Genomic DNA, 23,910 nt, shown 5'->3' on the forward strand with positions numbered 1-23,910 from the left:
TCGGCCCTGGCCTCCCGGCAGACGGGAGTCGCGGCTGGCTCGTGCTCGGCGCTCTGGGCTCGGCGGTGCAGACGCGACATGCTGTTTACAGTGGAGCGCTGACCCGGATCACACCCGGTTCAGAACTAATCTGCCGCTCGCTCCAATATGTGTCAGTTTTACTAAATGAGATTAAGTGAAGCAGAAACTTCTCACAGGTAGAGATTCTGACTACTGTCGGCTGCCGAGCTGAAAAAAAAAAAGGAAACACAAGGATAAATACTGATTTCCTTCATGATTTGAAGAGATTCGTGAGCTATGGATCCGACTGAAGCTCCGTCGACACGGCAACGCCTCCAGGCGAAGATGGAAAACTTCTGCTGCAGTTTGTGAGTCTGTTTACACGACAACGGAGCTCAGAGTCACTGAAGCGGCCCCAAAACGGAACTTCTGGAAAAGGCTTGGAGTCCGTCTCCATGGAAACGGGAGAAAATGCGGCTTGTCTGAAACATTGTGCACCATGGTCGCAGTAACTAGTGGCTCTGCACATGTAGAGCGGCAATGAGAACAGTGTTTTCCTCCAGAGTGTCGTGACTCCCACCTCTCTGGATTTTGCGCATTTTATTGTAATTCAGCCAAACGTGTAGAAAACAGTGCAATGCAAAGCCAGGGGTGTTCAACATCTGGCCCGAGAGCCAAAACCGGCGCCACAGGTGGTCCAGTCCGGCCGCAGGATGTCAGGAGTAAAACTTAGAGCATGAGAACAAATGACTTGATTTAGCTTTAAACTGGAATACATAATATAAATTCCTCGGGACAAAAATATAAGATTTACAATATATTCATTAGTATCAATAAATATATAAACACTAATTATTTAAATTTTTTAATTCAATCTAATCTGGAGGCCTGTGTTTCTGTGTCCTGGATTCAGTAAACTGATGTTAATTAATGCATCCAGTCTGTGTGAGATTAATCTGTCGGGTTATTATTTTTGATGCCACTTGCTAGTTTTTTGTTCTGATAGCAGATGGTTTCGTTGTGCTGTTATTTTTATTTAATTATTTTCAGGACTGGTTGACTTTGTGGCTGTTTTTCACAACTTGCACCAGTTTCTTTAAGATGAGCTCTTTATCCTACTTTTAGTTTAACATGTGGATAGAAGCAGCAGCGTTTAAAATACCTGTATTAAATAATTATTAACTACCTCTATTAAAATGTTCATTTAAAAGCAGCGGATAAACTGTTGAGTTCTACAGTTTGTAATCATTTTCTGGAATATCTGCCACTATTTCTGATAAAATCTTGAGCAGCTTCCAGCATGCAGTGACTCCACATGTGACAGTGATGAGACGAAGCATCGAGACCAAACGCAACAGTCACACCAACAGCCGAACACGGAGGCGAGGGAAGGATCCCTACCTGAACAGCTCCTGCGTTACTGCTTCCACGGCGGCTTCACACACAAACACAGGAGATCAGTGTCAAGCTCAGGACAGGGGAGAAGCACATCGTCGACAAACATCTGAAATATTGACGGATTTCTTGAACCTTGGATCAGTTCTGATTGTTTCACTCTGAAACATCTTCATTTTGTTGTTCCTACAGTCGTCGGTGTCTAGTTTGGAAAAGTTCAGGCTAACCGTCACTTTTCCACCAGATGACGTCCATATTCAGACTGACAGAGTCTGCAGTGTTACAACAACCACTGATACACAACAGATAAATCACAACTTGCATTCACTTCTGCTGTGTTCACTTAACCGTCGCTTGTTTTCTTTTTTGCTTTTTTTCCTTTTCTCTTTATTTTTGCTCTTTTTTCCATTTCTTTCTCTTTCGTGTTTGAAAGGAAAAAAGGAGAAGAAAAACTTAGCTCTTGCTTTCTCTTTCCCCTTTTCTATTCTATTTTTCTTTTTAGTGCGGAAAAAAGACGAAAACAATGAAAATGTTTTCTTTTTTCCTTAACTTCATGAAAGAACCCAAAATAATATTTTTTTAGCTCAGCCCTCTCTTCCATATTTTATAATTTAGATCATTTAAAAAAAAATCAGCCTCTTGGTTTCGTACCTCGGACTCCTTTGGATCGTGTTCGATGGCGCTTTTCACCCACATTCACCTCCATCTGCAGGAAAACAGAAGGGTTGGCATTTTTAATATCAGTATAAATAACAGTTTCGATCCTGCAGCAGTTTCAAAATCCCTTTCTAAATTCCTCCAAAAAGGAAAATGTTTCCTGATAAAAATGTCTCTGTCCCTGCCACTTTTAGCATTAACCAAAACGGTTTGGTTTGTTTCATTTTCCAGCAGTAAAAAATAACCTAAAAAGAAATAGTTTACCGGTAAATTAAAGATGGCTTTCTCTAAAGGACCCCGAAACACAAAAACATTTCAGAAAAATGTTGTTCAGCTGTTGTTCAGTTTTCAGTGCTTGGTTGTGAGTAACAGATATGTTTTTCTCCATCCCCCTGAAAGTTTGACTTTGGATTTTTCACTGATTTAATCCTGAGAGACTGGTGATCCTAAATACATGTTCATGACCAGAGTGACCTGAATTATAGCCCGAAAGTGTAAAAATGAGCATTAAATAGGACTTTAATTTGTTGGATTTGACTGAAATCTGCTTGGAAGAAAAATCTGAGGACTATAATCTGAAGTGACTCAGCTCTAAAGACAGAAACAGGAAAGAGGAAACAGAAACCAGGAAGCAACTCTTCCCAAAGTTTCACCATTTGTCCTAATGCCACACCGCCCCCTCAGGCCACTGCTGGTACTGCAACGTTCCACACACATGGAGACGTGTTACCTGGTCGTATCTCGGTGTGACGCCGCCTCGATCTGCTGCTGCTCCTGAAGCTGAAGACTCTCGACGCCCGACGGAGATTCACAAACCCTCCTCCACAGTCATGATCTGCAGACAAACACAGGCAGACGTGTCGGAGTCGTCCTGCTGGAGTTTCCTTGAGCAAACCCGCTGCGCGCGGGCAGCTGGTGAACTTTATTGGCTCTGTGAAGCATCTAATTATGATATTCTGATGACATTTGAAGACTTGGGAGACTCCTGCCAAATACCATGTACACATTTTACTGATATTTTGAAATGTTAAATTTAATTCATGCAGTCAATTAGATCTCTCTCCGGAGAGGGCTCGCACACTCGCTGCTAAACACATTTTCACAAACCCACTAACAGCCTGACCTGAAAATGATCCATATTACAGCCGATAACAAGGAGGCTTTTCTACCACTGGAAGGATCATTTGAAACGAGCAGAGGGCAAAAACAGGAAATTTCAATTAGCAGGACTTCAAGTTTCGGTGTTTTCCAGTCAATGCCTCTTGTTCCTCACTGATCAGACCAAACACCCAGGTCTTTCATGCATCTACGATCTCCTCTCACATAAACAGCATCCTTGAACGAGCTGAGAGGTCAATGAGGTGAAGTGTAGCTCCTTATAAAAGCACATTGTTCATTCTGTGAGCTGAAGGACGGGACGGGAATAAAGAACATTTTGGAACATTAACAAGAGTGCATACGTGTACTGACATCTAGATAATAGAGCATCTTCCTCCTATTAACATCCAGATTGTAGAGCATCTTCCTCCTCTAACTGATATAATTTCAGCCACCCGGAACTCTGGAATACTTCAAATTGAAGGTCATAACATGAAGCTATAGCAGAGTTAAATGATTCATGAGAGTCCCGGGTTTCTACTTTGCAGAACATTAAAGACATTATTTAAGAATATTACATGTGGGATATACTGTATATTACTGGTTATTAGCGGCTGTATTTCTGCGGCTGTAAATCACTCCTTTGTTCTCCGCCTGCTCCCTCTTTAATAGACGTTAACTCGCTCCGCGGCGAGCGGCAGACTGGGACTCCAACGTCTATGAAACGCCGCAGAAGCCAAAGAACACGCCGTCAACGTGACGGTCTGAGAGGCTTCACCGAGGACGGCGAGTCAGAGAGTGGATGATCAATATGCAGCCGATGTGTGTATTTTTAGCAGGCTATATGATTAATATGGGGAGATGTGGTTTGGGACGAAGTGCTGCTGTGCAATATGATGCAATGCAAATTACTAATGGAGCCTCAGTGACCGGTAAAGTGCTAACACAACACAAAGGCAACGAAAACACAACTACCGTGTGTGTGTGTGTGTGTGTTTTTCCCCCCCACATACACAGAAATCCCTTTTTGGCTTGAAATAATCATGAGAAACCTCCACGAGGTCCAGCTGGGAGCCTTTCAATGCAAACAGCAACATAAAAGTAGGAAGAACAAGAAGAAGAAGAAGAAGAAGAAAAAAAAAGGAGTAAAAACAACAGTTTGATCATGAAGACGTGAACGCAGCAGCCCCGGTGCGCCGCCGCTGCTCTCCTCCTCAGCTGCAGTGCAGCTCGGGGGGGTTCGCAGCCTTAATATAAATGTAAATTGTGGACAGCCTCGCCTGAACTCTCAACCGACTCCCATTATGTTTCCACGGCGTACCGAGGCCGGGTGCATCTGAGGCCGCCACTCCAGCGAGCGCGCTCCAACGCAGCCTACATCAAACGCCGTCTCCCTCCCTCATGAAGAGCTCGGCCGAAAAAAGAGAAAAAAAAAAAAAAACCTCCGCCTCCCCGGGAAATATATGACGGCGTGCTTTATGTGCATGTGTGTGTGAGTCAGAGTGTATGCAGATGACGCACGAACCTCTCTCGCCTTATGAATGTGTGTTTACATAGGCTGTATCCTTTATCCACCTCTGTATGAACGTGCGTGTGTGTGCACTCTTTGTGTGTGTGGACCATTATCAAGACTGAGACCTCTGAGGTGAAGAAATTCAGAGCTGCAAGGACATTTCTGAACAGCGCGGAAGCCTTTTGTCCAATCGACATGTTTTCGTTAAAAGATCACATATTTTTGCATTGTACACTCGTCACAACTGCTATGTTTTTCAAAAAGTGAAATATTTTGAAAGGAGGCTCGGGTAATTCAGAAATTAAAAAAAAAAAAAAAAACTGGACAGTCGTACATGTGATGTGGTGAAAGATTTTGAGAACACAATCGAGGCGACAATTCAATATCTTTAAAACTCTGTAATACTTAAATTAAGGAAAGGAGATATTTAGAAAGTCTTTTATGAACTTACAGACTATTTTCTATTCTATAGACTATTCTAACTTTAAAAAAATACCAAAGAAAACCTCGTTCACACGGCTGCTTTAAAGTGAAGATTCAAAAACTTTGCCAGTGTTCTCCCATTGTTAATGTTTACAGTGTTTCGTTCTCTTTAGCATGTGTGTGTTTTCAATAGGAAAACAACCAACAGCAGCCACTAGTGGCCGATCATGAAAACGACACTATTTTTTTTTGTGTTTCTGTCATTTCCATGTAAACTGATGTCATTTTCTAGATGTTACCATGTAAACGTGACACTTTTCTGAAATGAAAATACTAAAACGATGCATTTTCAAGGCCTTAGCGAGCAAACATTTATTTTTTTAAATTATGGACTTTTTCTGTGAATGGTTAAATTTTTGAAAATTTAAAGGATTTTGTAGTATATGCATGGTTTGGTAGATTTGTGAGATTTTATTTGGGAAATGAATCTCAGAAAAGATAATGAACCATTTTCAAGTTGTTGTTTTTTTTTTTAAATATATATATTGATGACTTTATTGATGGTTTCATTTTTTTGGGAAGGAATCCAAATATTTAAAAAAAAATCTTGCACAATCAGCAAAAAACGCTGTGTATAGTGATGACAAATATATCAAAACATTTAAAATAAAGAGATCGCTCTAAAGTGAGGGAATAGAGACTATGACTCTGATATAATTGGACATTTTTCAAAAATTTTGCAAAGTCACAACTACTTTTTTTTTCCAATAAAATCTGATCTGAACATGTTGAAATATTAGAATATTTCTCAATGTGAAGTTAGATTTCCTTCTTGTATTCAAACTTCTTAAAGTAACACACTTAAATGTGTTTTAACCTCTTCCGAGGGTTAATCAGTAGCTTTTGTGGGCTCAGCAGTGAACAATGTCAATTAAAGGTCTGAGCAAGGATGAAAGTACAGTGTGTGTGTGTGTGTGTGTGTGTGTGTGTGTGTGTGTGTGTGTGTGTGTGTGTGTGTGTGTGTGTGTGTGTGTGTGTGTGCGTGTGTGTGCCTGATGATGTACTGCATCATTAGTACATAGTGCATGTAGCGGTAGGATAATGAAACAATGCGGGCTCGTTAGTTTTTCCAGAAGTTTCTCATTTTTATTTCATGGTTACGAGCGACTAACCTGAACAACCGATGCACAAAATGAAGAGAAAAACAAGCTCTGGCTATCGTGCAGTGTGTGTGTGTGTATGTATGTGTGTGTGTGTCTGTGTGTGTGTGTCTGTGTGTGTGTGTGTGTGTGTGTGTCACAGTGTCCTATATGGCTGGATTGTCGCTGTGTGAAGAGGAGCTTCCTGCTGCTTAGTATTCAGTTCCACACTCTGCCTGTCTGGTACAATATGATGCAGAGCTCTCCTATACTGACACACACACACACACACGCACACGCGCACGCGCACGCACACGCACACACACTCTTCTTTGTAGAAGTATAGAAATGTACACTCTGTTCCGCTGCCAGGTTTTTGAAGCATTAACACAGTTTTTTCAGGCCTCCAGCTGCCTGCTGGCTGCAGCGCCCCCTGCAGACCTCCATCAACACTCATGAGTCATGAGAAACATTTACTGTGGTGTGGATGGCAATGCAAACATTAGCAATAGCCGAATGCATCGAGTGCGGAGACACCTCAGAGTGTTAACACAGCCATACTGTCCAGACTTAAAGTGCCAGCAGTCAGACAAATGGAATTTGGAACGTTGCAGGGAATAAAATGACTCCTGGACATTTACAAACTGGGAAACTCCAACTGAAATCTGCAAGACACAATAAATGGAACTTCAGTAATTACACACTATATACTAACTTTGCTCCAAGTGCTTGTCAGCTTCTAAATACAGCTGCGATTTTAAATGGATAGAAATGAAACCGATGGAAAATAGCAAGGTGTCATTTCATGCATTTGTCATTGTACACGGGTGTGAACAGCATTCTGTACTGAGCCGAGGTGTTTCTCACTGTGACGCCAGAAAAGCCCCCAAATCAAATGTGGAAATCTTTGTAAACTTCAGATTATCAGTTCAGACTAACTATACCATCTGGATGGATGGACGGATGGATAGAAGGAAGCATGGATGGACAGAAGGAAGGAAGGATGGATGGATGGATGGATGGATGCAAGAATGGAAGGCAGGATGGACGGATGGATGAATGGATGGATGGACAGACAGACTGAGTGATGGATGGATGGATGCATGGACGGACAGAAGGAAGGACGGATGGGTGAATAGCTGGATGGACGGACAGACTGATGGATGATGGATGGATGCATGGATGGATGGATGGATGGATGGATGGATGGATGGATGGATGGGCGGACGGAAGGAAGGATAGATGGATGGATGGTTGCAGGGATGGATGAATGGATGGATGGACGGACAGACGGATGGATGGATGGATGGATGGTGGATGGAAGAAAGGATGGATAGATGGATGGATGAATGTATAGATGAATAGACAAACTGATGGATGGATGGACGGATGGTGGACGGACGGAAGAAAGGATGTTTGATGGATGTATGAATGGATGTATGAATGGATGGATGGATGGACAGACTGATGAATAGATGGATGGATGAAGGGAGGAATGGATACATGGATGGATGGACAGGTGGACGGATTGAAGGGAGGACGGATATCTAGACAGACAGATGATGAATGGACGGGCGAGCAGGATTACTGTTGCAACAACACATCATCAGGGTAAAACTAACCTGTCTCACCACGGTCTAACCAGCTCACGTTCCCTGCTAGTGGGTGAACAATCCAGCGCCTGGTGAATTCTGCTTCACAATGACAGGAAGAGCCGACATCGCAGGATCAAAACGCGACGTCGCTATGAAAGCTTGGCCGCCACGAGCCCGTTATCCCTGTGGTAACTTTACTGACACCTCCTGCTTAAAACCCAAAAAGTCAGAAGGATCGCGAGGCCCCGCTTTCACGGATGGCTAAACAGACAGACCAATAGACAGAACAGATGGATGGATGATTGATGAATGGATGGATGGACAAAAAGACGGATGGACAGACGAATGAAGCAATGGATGGATAATCTCTTTCAGAGTTGATGTTAGTATGAAAATCAATCAGGTTTGTCTGATCTAATCATCTGATTAACCAAAATGAAACTGTTTCGTATCCATAATCTCATGAGGCACTGACACATGCAGCAGACTGTTGGTCCACCGGTTCAAGAGAGCCCAGTTGTTCATATTAAAACTCTCTGGTGGCCTGGGCGCTGGAGGCTGTGTTCAGGGTCACACTTCCAGCAGAGCACATCCATCTCAGGGAGCCGACTCCAGGACGTGGCCCGAGGTGGCTCCGGCCACCCCTGAAATCTCTCTCCGCCTCACATCTGACACGTCATTTGGTCCGGCCGGTAAACAGTGTAAATCAGGACGGAGGCCGTCGCTCTGTCACCGGCGGAGGAGCCGCCGCTCTGATATAGGAGCAGTCTGCCAGTGCTGACGATGACAGGACCGGTGCGAACGAGGGCGACGGAGGTCATCTGTCACCAATGAGTGGTTTAGTGCTGGTACTGGGAGGTCAGTACATTAGGATTAATTCTGCTGACACCAAACGTCTCCAATTCCACATCATGATTTTACCTTCAAAGCTCACTTTTCACACAAATTCTTCTGATCATTACAATGCTTTTTATAGGATCTATTCCTATATAAATACCAACATATATCTTATAAAACACTGATTCTGTTTCCATGGAAACAAGGGAAAACAGAATTTTTCATGCGCAGTTGACCGTCACCCATAATTGCAACTTTTCATTTGAAACGGCGCCGAAATGATCTAACTGCAACTGAACTATGACAAAAAGCTAAATCTGAACACACACACTGAGATCAGAAGCTTTGAATTGGAGCTGTAGCTCTGTGGTACCTGTCTGGCTGCAGAAATTCACTCAGCGGTCTTTTCCAGGCGTGTTGTGGACGCTGGCGCTGACCACAGCACGCCGGGAGCAGCCGGACGATACGGCCCAGAATGAAGCCGTCTCAACTGCGTTTCTTAGCCTGCTTCCACCACGAGAAAATGAATGAAGAGACGGGAAAATCACCCCCCCAGCTGGAGGACCCACTTTCATGCTTGAAGATGATTGTGAGTCGTTTGTCATCGCTCCCTAAAAACCGCTCCAGTTCGAGGCTGGGAGAGTCTGCAGCGCGCCGACAAATACAAACACTCTCAGGCAAATGTTTGTGAGTCCAAACGTGCTCTCACACACACACACACACACACACACACACACACACACACACACACACACACACACACACACACACACACACACACACACACACACACACACACAGCAGTCAGGTTAGGTGTGTGTGTGTGTGTGTGTGGTGGAACCAGACAGCAGCTCAGTGTTTTATTACAGCAGAGAACTTTTATCAAGCCCAACAAACAGAAGCACCTGGTGTGTGAAGTGATGCTGCGGCGCACAAACCAAACAACTGAACCGAGCAGAGCCGGGTGGGGTGGTGGGGGGGGGGGGGTGGAGTTGGGTGGTGGTGGGGGAGAGATTCGGTTCCCCTCCTCCTCCTTTTCACTGCATTTTACTATCAACACAAACTTCACACAAGTGTATTATTCCATTGCTGCGATTCAGCTGCACTGTCAGCAGATTCAGTCAACGGAAGTTACAGTGAGAGAGAGGAAGATGCTCTATAACAGTGGTCCCCAAACTACGGCCCGCCGGCCAGACACGGTCTGCCTCCACATTTGACACGGCCCCCTAAACAACACCGGAAAAATATCCCCTGAAAAAAATCCTGGAGTCATGCCGGGCTCACGCTGGATGTGGTGCAGCTCCGGTCCGGACACCGCAGCCTGTCACTTGTCATTAAAATCAATGTGGCGGCTCACGCCAGCCACGGTGCGGCTGGGGTCCGGATCCGGCGCCGCTATGGAACCCGTCCGTCCTATTTTTCCGTGCGCCGGAGCCCTGAGGTGTCAGTCTCAACAGGAGCAAGTCGGGTGCCACAAGGAAACTCGATACGTGTTCCAAAATAAGTGATTTCAAAATAAAACCTGTGTTGCGTTTTTGCCTTAACATTCTTATTTTGAATTCCTCTAGCAGAATACATAACAAACAACATGATATAATCATTACAAGCATTCGACGAATGAACGACTTTGTACTTCGTCACTGCAGGAAAGTCAAACGGCACCAAAATTGCACAAAAACGAGCTCCATGACCTGAGCGGCTCTGTGTTGCCAGATTGGGCGGGTTTCTGCCAAATCAGGCTACTTGTGAACACGTCGGGCGGGCTGATGAAATGGTTATGTGCCTGTGACGTGTCTTTTATCATGTAAATACGGTTTTTACAGTTTTAACGTGCATTTTCTACAGAGATGGAGATTTGGGCTGCTTTCTATTGTTGGACGGGTTTTACACACTTCGTTACAAACTGACCCCGGCCGCCATCAGAGAAGGGAAATGTTATGTGGTACAGTACAGCACAGTACAGGAAACAGCAAAAACACAACAATCCAAAATAAAATGGAACTAGTTTTAAGATTCTATCTTCTAATTTCTGTGATGTCCACCTGTGGAAAACCCCTTTAGACCCACATGATACAAAGACAGCAATGTAAGTCATTTCAAATTAGTCCCTTCAGTACAGACTCTGACAGGAAAACGATAACTCAAGTCAAATAAAGTTTTTTACAAGATGTCCATTAAAATGAATGAGGATTTCTATTTTATATTAGAGAAGTTCTTCGTTATGCGTCGGCTCGCTTGACCTCCGATAGCCAGAGGGGTGTAAAATCCAAAAGGAGACTTTTCAAAAAAAGCTGGAATGACTTTTCCTAACATGAATTTTACTGGCAGCGACACAGTTAAAGTGAAGCGTGATCCACCTTAGAAGAAATGATCAGAGTTAACGAGACAGCTTGTTACCGATGATGGCCTCGAAAAAAGTCCCACACTGTTGTGGTGGATGGACACACACGCACACACACACACACACACACACACACACACACACACACACACACACACACACACACACACACACACACACACACACACACACACACACACACACACGACACGCTACAATTAAAAATAAAGCTGTAGCAGCAAAGCAGAGCGTGCTGTGAAGGCCTCCGCCCGGCTCCCTCCCTACACCACCCCTCTCACTCCTGGTTTCCATGGAGACTGGACCAATCGGGTGATTAGCCGTGTCAATTAACCTCTGACCAATCGGAGAGAGAGACGCCGAGCGGCGGCTCACTGAAACCTGCAGACACGGCCACAGTCACGACGAGCAAATATTTCATTCTACAAATTCTCTTTCATAAGAGGAATTTGTGTATAAAAATTTTAATTCAGGGTCAACATCAGCGTGAAATACTGTGTGATGTCTATTCTACACAGTAGAAAAATGACTTTAATAGATTTGCGTATTGTGAACATGAGTTACAGTATTGATACCATATTGTAAAAATGCTGATCAGGTTCATTTTGTGTGCCTACAATACTGTTCATATCAAGCTGTAAAAACTGTTGTAAGTGAAAGTGCAACTGAATTAGTCCATACTGAACTACAATAACATCATACGGTATAATTAGTTATTGTTGGTGAACAGTGAGAAAAAAACAGGGTGTGTCGATTAATTAATCTTTCACAAGAAAAATACTTCAGTTTTACATTTTTCCAATGCTAAAAATACTCATTCCAAGTTGTTATTTATACAAAGTATTGTAGTTTTTTTTTTCATTTAAAAGTCCTAACCATGGATAAAATGCTAAAGTTCTGATTGAAATATGCATATTTTAAATAATAAAAGTATGAAAGTCGGCCACTTTAAGTGGAATAAACATTTTCTTGCAGGAATGTTGTTGGAATACATTTTAAATACTATTCAATGTAAAGGATTAATGCTATATTATTAGAAAAAGTTGGGGCTCATCTATCACCTCCTCCTCCTCCTCCTCCTCCTCCTCCCAGGTCCATGGAGTCACATCAGCCCTTCAGAGCAGATGGAATCAGGACTTTCTCCTCCACAGTGAGTCTCTCCTCTCAGCTTCAAACGCCGGATCTGGCTTTTCATCACGCCGTAACCAACAGCTGCTCTTGACTGCGGCGCCACTGAAAAAAAATATTCAATTGAAAACCGCCCGGCTGAGGGTCAAAAAGATGCTAAAAGGCTAACCAAGGCCGGCGCTAATTCCTGAGCCGTAAGCAGAGTGTGAATCATCAGATGGTTTATTATGATGCTGCTTTCATCTCAGTGAAGGAACTGGAGTACGAGTCGGAAACCGGATCCTCACAGGACGCTAAATCTCTGACCTGATCGCCGTGAATAACTGTCGTGACTTCCAGATGCTTCATTTTCTATCTTTTTTTCCCCCCCCATGAGCCTGATTTGTCAGTCCGGAGTGAGAGAAAAGCGAGGAAGGAAAACTAGAGGAAACAAGTGGTTTTCTGACGCGGCGGTTTGATGCTATTGTTTGTTTTTGTCATGAAACAACACACACTATAAACATCTACAATGAGAGTAACACAACCATTGATAAGGACAGACCACCAGGCTGGGTTGTTACTCCAGGTGACTTTCAGCTCTGATTTCCTCTGATGGTCATGACTCTACTCCACTCTACTGTTTTTTTGGTATTTGCTCCTCCAGCATTCCAAAAAAACAGCAGCCCGATACTGAAAGGTGGTAGAGACACCGGAGACGCCAAACGGTTCAAAGAATCGTCACAGCGCTGTTAACAGTCGCCACACAAGGAGTAAACAACACAACCCGGCATTCCTATACAACCAGGCGTTTGTCACATTCAACGTCTTCTTTTTAAATGGCAGTGAAAAAGTGGACGCCGGGGTGCAAACCTTCCTCGCGTTGCTTACCGACGAGCAAATTCAGAGAGAACTGGACGGTTCCACTCCCAACAAACAATTGCTTCTGAACGGGGCCTGAAATTAGGTTTCCCTCGATATGCTGTGAATGTTATTCATATTTCAACTAAATGTATGATTTAATTATATTAATGAGGAATTGTGGGATTGAGCAACGTCTTCAAAATGATGAAAATCGCACCTGAAATATTTTTGCTTGAAAATTAAACGTTTCTAATAGATGAAGACTCGATCTGCTGACACACAAATCCACTAAACTCGCTTTCTAAATGCAACAAACGACAGCAGCAGCTCAAACGGTCTGCCGCTGCCACGCGTCGCGTCGCACACGTCCGCTGTCTTTGATGGTTCCAGCTCCGGGCGTTTCCGCACACAAGAGCTCTCATAAATAACAACACAATTATAACAGCATTTACAAACGAAGGTGCGTCACACTGATGGAAAATTAAGGAGTGATTATGAAAACCAACAGCCGCCGAAGATTCCCGTTTTAATCTCATCACATAAATATTTTAAATGTTCGGTTTGGGGGTGTCGCTGAACAACTCAAATTAATCTTATTAATCTCATATCGGAGAGAAATGTCTCTGTTTTTCAGAATAAGGAGCAGATCCAGTCATTCACACCTGTTACGGAAGGCTTTTAAAGACTGACCAGCTATTCACACACTTTGTGACGCTGACTTCAGAAATGTGTGTTTGCCTTCACTGTGTACCAACAAAACAATTGACAGATTATTCTTTAAACATGCATTTTGTGGGTTCAAAAAGAATAAAAAATATTCCATATAGGAAATATAAAGTGGCTGAGGTAAGACATGTCATACATACTTTCTTTAGCTGTATACAATACATATTTTGTTCTACTTCATGGCGCGAGCGTGCCGTGCCGACGTTCAGCTCACTTCAGTCTCCGATGCAGTACAAAAATCGAACAAAGTGTGATTTAGGTGGAAAGTGGCGTTAATTCCCCGGTTTGCATCACGGAGGTTTAATCAGACGGTCATTTTTCACAGTGCAGACGAGAACTCGGCCCCTGACACCCCCCCCCCCCCCTCCTCCTCCTCCTCCTCCCATCATTCACTGCTGCAGCGGGCGAGGTGAGGTGAGGTGGCGGCAGTGCGGGGGTGGGGGTGGAGGCGGGGGCGGAGGCTGAGTGACAGGTTGAGGAGTGAATGTGGTCAGGGTGTGAAGCTTTAATGATCTGTAACAAGCAGTGAAAGCGGGTCGTGATCGGCTGCAGAGATCCGCGATCGTTACGGCTGTTTGAATTAGTGTGTGGGTGTGAGTGTGTTTTACTTACATCGTGGGGATCTGCGTCTGCGAACACGCTCGCGCTATGGGCACGTCTCAGAAATATGAAGTCCTCACAAAGTCATTCGTGACATTTTTATGATTAGGATTTTATGTCAAGTCCTCAAAACGCATATGGACACAGCTGTGTGTGTGTGTGTGTGTGTGTGTGTGTGTGTGTGTGTGTGTGTGTTTATCTGGCAGTGTGAGGACAAATAACTCTGAATATGCATACAATATGAGGACATGTTCGAAACATGGAAGCAAAAATCAAGCTTACACACAGTAAACCATAAAATCTATAGGGAAATATAGATTTTGAGGTTTGAGTGGCAGAGTTAAGCAAGTTCCACCGATGACTGTCTTCATAGTATTTATAGTAAATCTGCGGGAAATTGATGTAGGAAGACATCAAGAAATGTGTGAATATAAAGTATGTATGTGTGAGAGAACATAGAGGGGGATGTGTTTGTATGTAAGGCATTTAAAAACATGACTAAAGTCTCAGTTTTCAGAAGGTAATTTAGTTTAAAACGGGGATACAAGACTTCTGAAGCCCATAAACTCTGAGATGATCAGATGTTTTAGTCAAAAAAAAAAAATCTGTGTGTCTGTGTGTGCTCTTCCTACATTATGGGGGCTTGTTTCTGTTAATGCCGTCATTATGGGGACATAACTGAGAAATGAGGTCAAAACTCAATTCCTGCTACGGCGCATCAATAAATTATCACCTGAAACCATGTTTTAAGGTTCCACTAAGTTTTATACAAGCAGGAGGCATGATGGACGGCTCGTGTAAATGAATGTAAGTCTGTACGACGTCCCCAAAAGACATGAAAACAGGTATGTTTGTGTGCAGATCTATTTCTATTTTCACAGAGTCTTAAGATAAATATTAACCTTTTGGCTGATGACATGTTTTAATCTCACTGTAAGAGTGTCTGTATTAAATTAGATGATAAAAATATCACTGTGTGTGTGTGTGTGTGTGTGTGTGTGTGTGTGTGTGTGTGTGTGTGTGTGTGTGTGTGTGTGTATATATAAAACAGAACTGATCACAAATTGAAAAGTTTTCCAGAGATCATGACTGTAAAGGCGATTTTTTTTTTTTTTTTTTTTTTTAACAAATCGTCCGTCAGTCTGCTGCCATTAGCAAGTGATTTTGTATGCACACCTCGTGCACCCACACACACCTCAGCAGGGTCTACCCGGGATGAATCACTGAGAAATGTGTGTTTCGCTATCTGGGTTATGTGTGTTCTGCACTGTATGTGTGGTTTTTACACTATGAGTCATTCGGAGGTTCACAATAGAAAGAGGAAGATGCTTTTGCTCCGTGTGTGTGTGTGTGTGTGTGTGTGTGTGTGTGTGTGTGTGTGCGTGCACACTGCTGACCTCCATTGATCAGAGTAAGATAATCAGATTGATGGCTGTCTTGGCAGTAGCTCAGATTTAATAAAAGGCGGGCGGACAGACGGACAGACTGGCTGGCGGTTCAGACGAGGTCTCGGCGGTTCAGCCTGACATCATCCGAGAAAAGCTGCAGTCAAGTCTTCTCTTGTCCACATTTCGTCGGTACTTTCTCTCAGCACCACCGATTTTAACACGTGGACACCTTTTGTTTTCCAGACTGACTGCTGTCTGATCTGCGTCCATTACGTCCAAACTTCTGTCCTGAAGGTGAACTGGACTGTTGCTGTCAATGTTTGTCAAGAGTCGATTATTGGTTAGTTAGAGTAAAAATATCTGGTTTAGTCCAATCAGCGACCGCCTTGGCCAGAAGGAAACAAAACGTAACCAGAAGCAGCTTCTGCTATCTCAAGGTCAGACATTCTTTTTTTTTTTTGAGTCAATCCAGCAGTCACTACTCCTGACACATTTGGGCTTCACCTTTAGCATCGTGGGAGGGAGTGATGATGTGCCATCAATCTCTACACTCAGATTAATACAACCCTGGGCCGCTTGTTCCTGTTCGGTTTCAACTGAAGTGAGAATCTGGACGGCGAGAGCATAAATGTCACCAAAAGGCACATAAAACTGAGCAGAGTGAATTACCACAATGTACACACTTAATAAAAATGCACAGCGTCTGCCAAACCTCTCACTTTAAGCCATGATCCAGAGTTAAAGGCTACAGGCTGAATAAACACATTTAGAGGTGAAATTAGTTCTTCTGTGGTGACAAAGCGAAATATTGAAAGTTTTTTGGGTTTTTTTGATGTGTGATGCACTCAAGGAGAAGATGCTTCAAAGTTGCCAGTAGGTCCTGATTCTCCTGGACTTGGAAGTTTTAGTGTTGACAGTCACTTTTCTAACAATCCATAACAATTACGCAAAACTTTTCTGAAATGAAAACGCCGAAACAATGCATTTTTCCTTGAAATGTTGTGTAAACTGAGCTTCGGTCCAAATCTTTTGAGAAAACACCGCAGATGTCCATCCATCCATTTTCTGCCATCATAAACAGATGTTCCTGTTGAGAAAGCTATAGCAGCTTGAGAAGAGATGTACTGGGGAATACCAGCTCAACCCATTTGAATTTGGAGGAAATCGGGGTGAATGGACAGATCAAACACTACTTCTATCCGAAATGATGGCGTCTAGACCTGTCGAGGGGTGAAAGTCAACTTCAGATGTGCTTATTTTAGGGAAAACTACAATAGCTTCTGAACTCCTGAAAACGTGCACCCTGTTGCGAAGCAAATCATTTCCAGATCAACTGCAAACTTATCCGCAAGACTCTTGATTTCCACCAGTGTGAAGGCTCACATTTCACCAATTTTACTTTCTCTTTACTGGCTCCTCATTATGTTCAGACACCAATTTAAGGTACTTGTACTCACATATGAAGCTCTTAACAACCCGGAACCCATTTATATTACTGAATTATTCCAACTGCACACTGCTGCGTGGAACAGTTACCGGTCCTACGATCTCAGTTATGAACAAAAGTGTATTTCAGGTTATGGGTCCAACTCTTTGGATCTCTCCGTCTCTATACTTACGCTGCAGGACTTATGTGGACTCTATTCTCATTCTTGTACTTTGTAACTCTCGTTTAACCAGGCCAATTTGTACTAATTCTAGTGTTTAATTCAAAATGTGAGTCAAATTTCCACATGCTCACAGAGGAGATCAGTGGCAGTAAAGCTTTCTCCAACATCGTCCAGCTTCCCATCTAAAGCTCCCGTGTCCAAGTTGGAAAGATATATCTGAGTGCTGTCACTCTGGAAACCTCCATCTGGAATTGAAGAAACCTTTGAAAACTTGACGTCAACTCTGTGACTCGACACGAGAAATTAATATGTTGGAATTTCTGAGAGAATGGTGTAAATGGTGATCTGTTCTCTGTATGAATGTATTAATGGAAGCACTAAACACTGTCTCTACATTTAAGATGATAAAAACATCCAAACCTGAAGCACTTTCTAGTTAAGCTGCTGCAGGTTTAGACTGCTGGGAGAGTCTCTGTCTATTATTTTAATGTCAATATATTAAGTATAACATATGTCATCATATTCAATCCCTATATTAAAGTACTCAGACACCTTTTAGATGGTTTTGTCGACTAAAAACTTCTACCCACTCAAGATTGATGTAGATAGGCTATGTATGGTCCCTGAACTAGAATGAGTTTGACACCCCTGGTCTGGAGAGTATTCCTTAATGATGTGCTCTGTAATAAAGGTAAAGCTTCTTGGACTGTGTGAGGAAACAGATTTGGAGGTAAAGCAGAGCTGATTCTTCTCGTCACATCTTTGCTCCCAGCTCTGACGTTCAGTCATTCTTTAACTGCTCAAATCTCTACTTCTCTTGCTGCATGAACAGATGATTAACAATCCTGTTTGTGAGGAAAAAAGTTCACCAAACAAGTCAGAATTACACGGCCCATTATTCCAGAGCTTGTAAAGAGACCAGGGGGAACTTCCCAGGCTCCGCTCACAGCAGATATCTGCAACATTCACGCGTTGACTGAGCAGCGATGTGAAAAGACAAACAGGAGGATTTATTTGTGACCAGCAGTCTGCTGCGACTGGTCAAGCGTTAGTCAAACCTATGTTTAATATCCTCTGCTGCACACGGGCTGGTTGGTGTGTGTGTGTGTGTGTGTGTGTGTGTGTGTGTGTGTGTGTGTGTGTGTGTGTGTGTTGGGAGGTATTTTACTCTGCAGTTATGAATGATTGCCGGGCTCTGGCCTGTCTCTGACTCTGAGTCTGCAGAGAGCCGGCAGGAAATAAAGGATTTTTTTCTTTCTTTCATTACTTCACAGACGGGTTCACCTGCACTCTTTGTTTACACAGCAAAACAGCCAAGAGAGATATCCACTGTGGTTCACCACGAGCCATAAAAACCAGACTCGACAGAGGGAAAGATCCGAGGGAAAGATTACACTCTGACGGGTCTCCGCTCGCTCGCCGACTCAATGGCAAAGTCAACCTCTCTCTCTCTCCAAAACCTCGCAGACGGAGCCCAGATCAACTGGAAGAGCCATTTCCAACCTTTTGGCAGAAAGATTTCTCATGCATCTCGACTGGGCCAAGAGTTGGGAGGCTCTAAACTCCAGTCTGCTTTACTCTCCCACCACCCGCCACCTCCTCCTCCACCTCCAGCAGCACGAGAACACAACAGAAAACCAGTCAAAGCTCAAGAAGATCAAAGCCTGCTTGACCCACATACCTTTGGCCACGGACCCAGGAGGTGTGTGTATATATATATATATATATATATATATATATATATATATATATATATATATATATATATATATTCTCAGAGCATATTCTCTCTGCACACTTTCTGGGTGGAAGAAGGAGAAGAGACAATGTTTTAGCTCACATACTGTTCTTCACCCCTGACCCTGCACTGCTTGTTTGGCCACCTGGGAACTCACATCTGATTGGCTCTGGAACCAGGAAGTAGTGATGTCTAGCCCCGCCCACCACAGCTGTTCCACTCTATGCCTCTCAAGACATTGTTGATGCAGAAGACAGCTTGTTTAAAAGGAATGTTTCTTCAATAACAGGTGGCAAATTGGAATGTCTTTAATTATTTTTATAGTAAATTTGTCAAGTATTGCATCTTCAACTATGCAGTACAGCAAATTTTCAATTGCTGTGTGGTTTCATAACAAAAACAACCGACAGCACCACCTTTAAAGCCTGCCATGCTAGCTACAGCGTTGCCATGTAAACGCAAAACTTTTCTGAAACGAAAACTCAGGATCTCACAGCTTTGCCTGGGTGCTTTAGGAAGTAGGCAGAGATTCTTTAAACATGACCAAACCTTTTAGAATCACATCTGGGATTCCCTTAAAAACAAGAAGACCCTTCAAAGCGCGTCTCTTTGAAACAGACTTCAAACCTCGACTGGAGTATTTCAAGTCCAAGTCTTCAAATCTAACCTGCACTCTTCAAAACACGCGCTCACTCTTTACAGGCAGACCCATCATCTTTACCTTCAGGCCAAAATAATCAAATATACTTATAAAAAGGAGACACCGATCCTTTAAAACAAGATGAAACCTTTTAAATTGTAGACTTAAAACTCTTCAAAACAACTAACAACTCAGCGATGAAAACTTGTTGTCATGGTAACACAGATAAACACAACCTGGCCTTTAAAGTCTAAACTGCTGGATTCATCACATCACACTGGGAAACAAATCCAGACCTGGGCACATTGGAAACGGCCTCCACTCTTCAAACCACAGCTCTGACTAAGAGACTTTAATCTGACCAGGATTCTCAACACATATCTGTGGAGTAAAACACTTTAAGATCTGGGTTCTCTAATCCAGACCTGGACTCTTTAAAGCATGTTTTTTACTCTTGACCTAAACTTAAGAACTGAGTTCTTTCAAAAGTAAACTCAGTTTCTTCGAACAACCTTCTAAGATCACTCTTGAAAACAGCTGGACAAATCAAACCGTATCTGAACTTTTAAAAACAGACCAACACTCGTGGAACTTGACTTTCTTTAATCATGAACACAACAAACCCTTAAAAACAAAGAGAAAAAGGTTAAATTAGCTGTAACGTAAAAAAAAACATTTGCATAACAGATGTGAGGGCTACATGCTGTATGTAAAGACTTGTTATGTTTTTTTACCCCATTTGCACCACAGTGTTTCAAGTAAAAACATCACTTTGGTGTTTTCATTTGAAAATGATCTGAATTCACACGGAAACGGCAGAAATGATGAAAATGATGATGAATGAATGATTCCGTGCCAGGCCATGAGTTGCTGTTTGTTTTTGTAATGAGATTGATAAGTCTCATACACATCATTGATTCTCTTCCATCCCAGCTTGTTTCATATAAACCAGAGGGGTCAAACGCAACTTAGTTCAAGGAGACGCAAACGGCCAATTTCATCTAAAGTGGACCGTTAAAATAGTTTAACTTGAAAAAAAAAAAAAAAATCAGCTCAGACTCTGAATTTACAATATTATTCCTCTTGTTTGCATTTTGGGGATAAAACCCCCCATAAATCTACTTCCTCAGTGAAATAGTGCTTAAATTATTTCACCAGAGTGTGTGTGTTTGCTTAAGCAGCATTTTTATCCATAATAGATGTGAATCTGGTGGCCCATGGGCCACATGCGGTCCCCATCCTGATTCTGTGCAGCTCACGGACCAATTTCCTCACGTTAATACAATATTAATTTTAAAGACTGTGGGAGGAGAAAGGTCATTTAAATTAACGTCGAACCTGATATGAGTTGTAAATACTCTGTAATTACCATATCCAATTAAAAACTGAATTTAAATTTTCATGAACCACTATTACTGTATATTTCCTTGTGGACCTCATAATGATCAAATCACAGATTTTAAAACCTGCTGCTGGAAATATGATTTTACATCAAATTTGTAGAAGAAATTTGTTTCCGTTCCAGGGACTTAGTTCTTGGATTTCATGGATTTTCATTTAGTTTCTTGGTAAAATTGTGAAAAAGCCGAAATAATCTGAACAAAAAATGACTGATTTAGTCGTTGAATTTAGCTTTGAGCCACAAAAGATTTCTCCAGGTTCACCATCATATGCAGAGACTCAATAATAATAATAATAATAATAATAATAATAACATGCATTATACTGATAGGAAATGTATATTTTATCTGAATTTCCCAATGATGATTAGACACCTGATTCAGTTTTGAATTTCGTGATTTAAAGTTATCGGGATTTTTTTTTTTTACGTAAACTTGATGGATTTTTTTGTAGTTGCATTTTTCTGTCCTAGCATTGTAACAGAAATTGAGACATGTGGTCTGTAACAATAATAATAATAATAATAATAATAATAATAATAATAATAATAATAATAACAACAGAAACGCTTTCGTAATCTGAAATTAAAAATTGATTTTTAATTTCATTAATCTGATAATGATATGTAATGATAATACTTTTTCACAATTGTATCCACTTGAAGATCAAACAGCACTGTTTCTAACTTTTCTTTCACAAAGCACTGCAGTTTGTTTGCATGTATGTTTTGTTTTGTTTCCTTTATTCCTATATTTCTGATGAAGACCCAAGAATCCAGCCAAACCATGCTAATAATAATAAATATGCTGAATAAAATTTTGATTCAAGCTTTATAATTACAGTATTTGGATCCATTTAATCAATATGTCAAAGTCAAATTGAACTGAATTCTACTGTAGATAAAACCCAGAGGAGTCATCTATTCTCCTCAACAGTGTAGACATACATCACCCAGAGTTAAAAAATAAAAAATGGAGAATGTAGGGAGGAAAAAGAAACCAAAAAAATAGAAGTTGAAGAAAGAAATGAGCAATATATAATACAATATTCCTCTAAAATGTACAAAATATGATTACAATATACCCTGAAATGTGGCGTGTTGCAACAAACTGACACTTTGAGATGCACAACAGTATGTATATATATTCAACTGTTTAGTTACTTTGAAAATGAAGAGTATTTCCTGTCAGTGTCTGAGATGTGGAGAGAGACCCTGCACGGACACAGTAAATTTTCCATGGTAAACAGAGCAGATAAAGTTAATGAAAAGGTGCCATGAGGTCAGATCAGACTTGACTTCAGCCCTGCATGGGATCATTAGAGAAATATTCACCCTGTCAGAGTACAAAAAGTGGACGTTGGGTCTGCTGGGGGGTCCTATACCCTCTCACCATACAGAGCAATACCGGCTCCACGGCCCCCTGCGGGCACATTACCCAAATATTACAGGGATGTTATAGAGCGGCGGGCTTCCCTGACACCTCAAAGCAATAACACGGAAATTAATGAAACACCAGCGTAATCAGGAGGTGCCGTAAGGTCACTTCACCGAGCGGCAGCGGAGCAGCCCCGCGCGGCTCCGTCCCAACTTACAGGCGAGAGAGTGCAGGGGAGCACGAAACAGTGCGGGACGTGACGGAGAAACACTCATCTGGGCAAATATGGATGTGTCCATGATGTGAAAGTGAGAGAGGAGACGCACGGAGACACTGACACACTAACAGGACGCCAAAATAAGCATGAATCATGGGAAATAAATAGACCTGGGAAAGGCAGTGAGACAATGTCCCTGTGAAGGCGTGCGGAGACGCACTGTCACAGCCCGGCGGCGCTGGGACGGAGACAGGACCGACTGTCACACACACACACACACACGCACACGCACACACACACACACACCGGAGGATGATCATGAGAACAATGTGAGGGAGGCGCACAAAGCCGCGCGCACGGAGCGCAGCATCACGCAACACCACGCACGGCAAGAGCAGGAAAAATAACATACTGGCATGGCGAAGATGGAGACTCCTCTATCTCTTCTTCTTCTTCCTCCTCTCCTCTTCCTCTCCGGTCTGAAAGTCTGCAGCCTTCTTCTCTCTCTCTCTCTCTCTCTCTCCCTTCCTCTCTCGCTCTCTCTCTCTCTATTTCCCAGTGTCTCTCCACCGCGCTCTCTCTCTTTTGTCGCTGTGGTATCTGGCCATGCCTTCACTGGCTGAGAGGAGGAGGAAGAGGAGGAGGAGGAGGGGGAGGAGGAGGAGGGGGAGGGGGGAGGGGGAGGCAGACAGACAGACAGGAGGGAGGAGAGGATGATGATGATGAAGGTGGGAGAGGGAGAATCAGACACTGCAGCAGTAAACGAAGAAGAAGACGGCTGCTTTACCCTCTCTCTCTCTCTCTCTCTCTCTCTCTCTCTCTCTCTCTCTCTCTCTCTCTCTCTCCTTCCTTTATTTCTCCAGAGCGCGCACGCATGCTCCGCGCCCGACGGAGGGGAGCGCGCGCACGAGCTCCTCTGAAGGATGCATCCACATCACCTCCCTCCCTCCCTCCTCCCTCCCTCCATCCATCCCTCTCTCTCTCTCTCTCTCTCGCTCTCTGAATTAATTCAGAACGTACAGACGGTGCGCGTGCGCGTGCGTGCCTGCAGATGGGAAATCAACACAGACACACACTCATACACACACTCCTCTCTATAGGCGTTGAAACGTGTCAGTGTGTGTGTGTGTGTGTGTGTGTGTGTGTGTGTGTGTGTGTGTGTGTGTGTGTGTGTGTGTGTGTGTCTCCCTTTGTTCTGCTCAGTATGAACAAAGGAGCCAGACTCATAAT

General features: G+C 42.9%; 1 protein-coding gene across 1 annotated transcript in view; it reads right to left on the reverse strand.

Annotated features, from left to right (window-relative positions):
* The window catches only part of myt1la (myelin transcription factor 1-like, a), a 70,621-nt gene extending 47,428 nt beyond the window's left edge, over window positions 1-23,193 (reverse strand). The window contains 3 exon segments of the mRNA XM_030109832.1: window positions 1,402-1,435; window positions 2,047-2,101; window positions 23,093-23,193. Coding sequence (XP_029965692.1) covers window positions 1,402-1,435; window positions 2,047-2,101; window positions 23,093-23,098 — 95 coding nt within the window. The 5' untranslated portion in view covers window positions 23,099-23,193.
* Between the last annotated feature and the right edge of the window lie 717 nt (window positions 23,194-23,910).

Source organism: Salarias fasciatus, chromosome 15, assembly GCF_902148845.1.
Source record: "Salarias fasciatus chromosome 15, fSalaFa1.1, whole genome shotgun sequence".
Taxonomy (NCBI): domain Eukaryota; kingdom Metazoa; phylum Chordata; class Actinopteri; order Blenniiformes; family Blenniidae; genus Salarias; species Salarias fasciatus.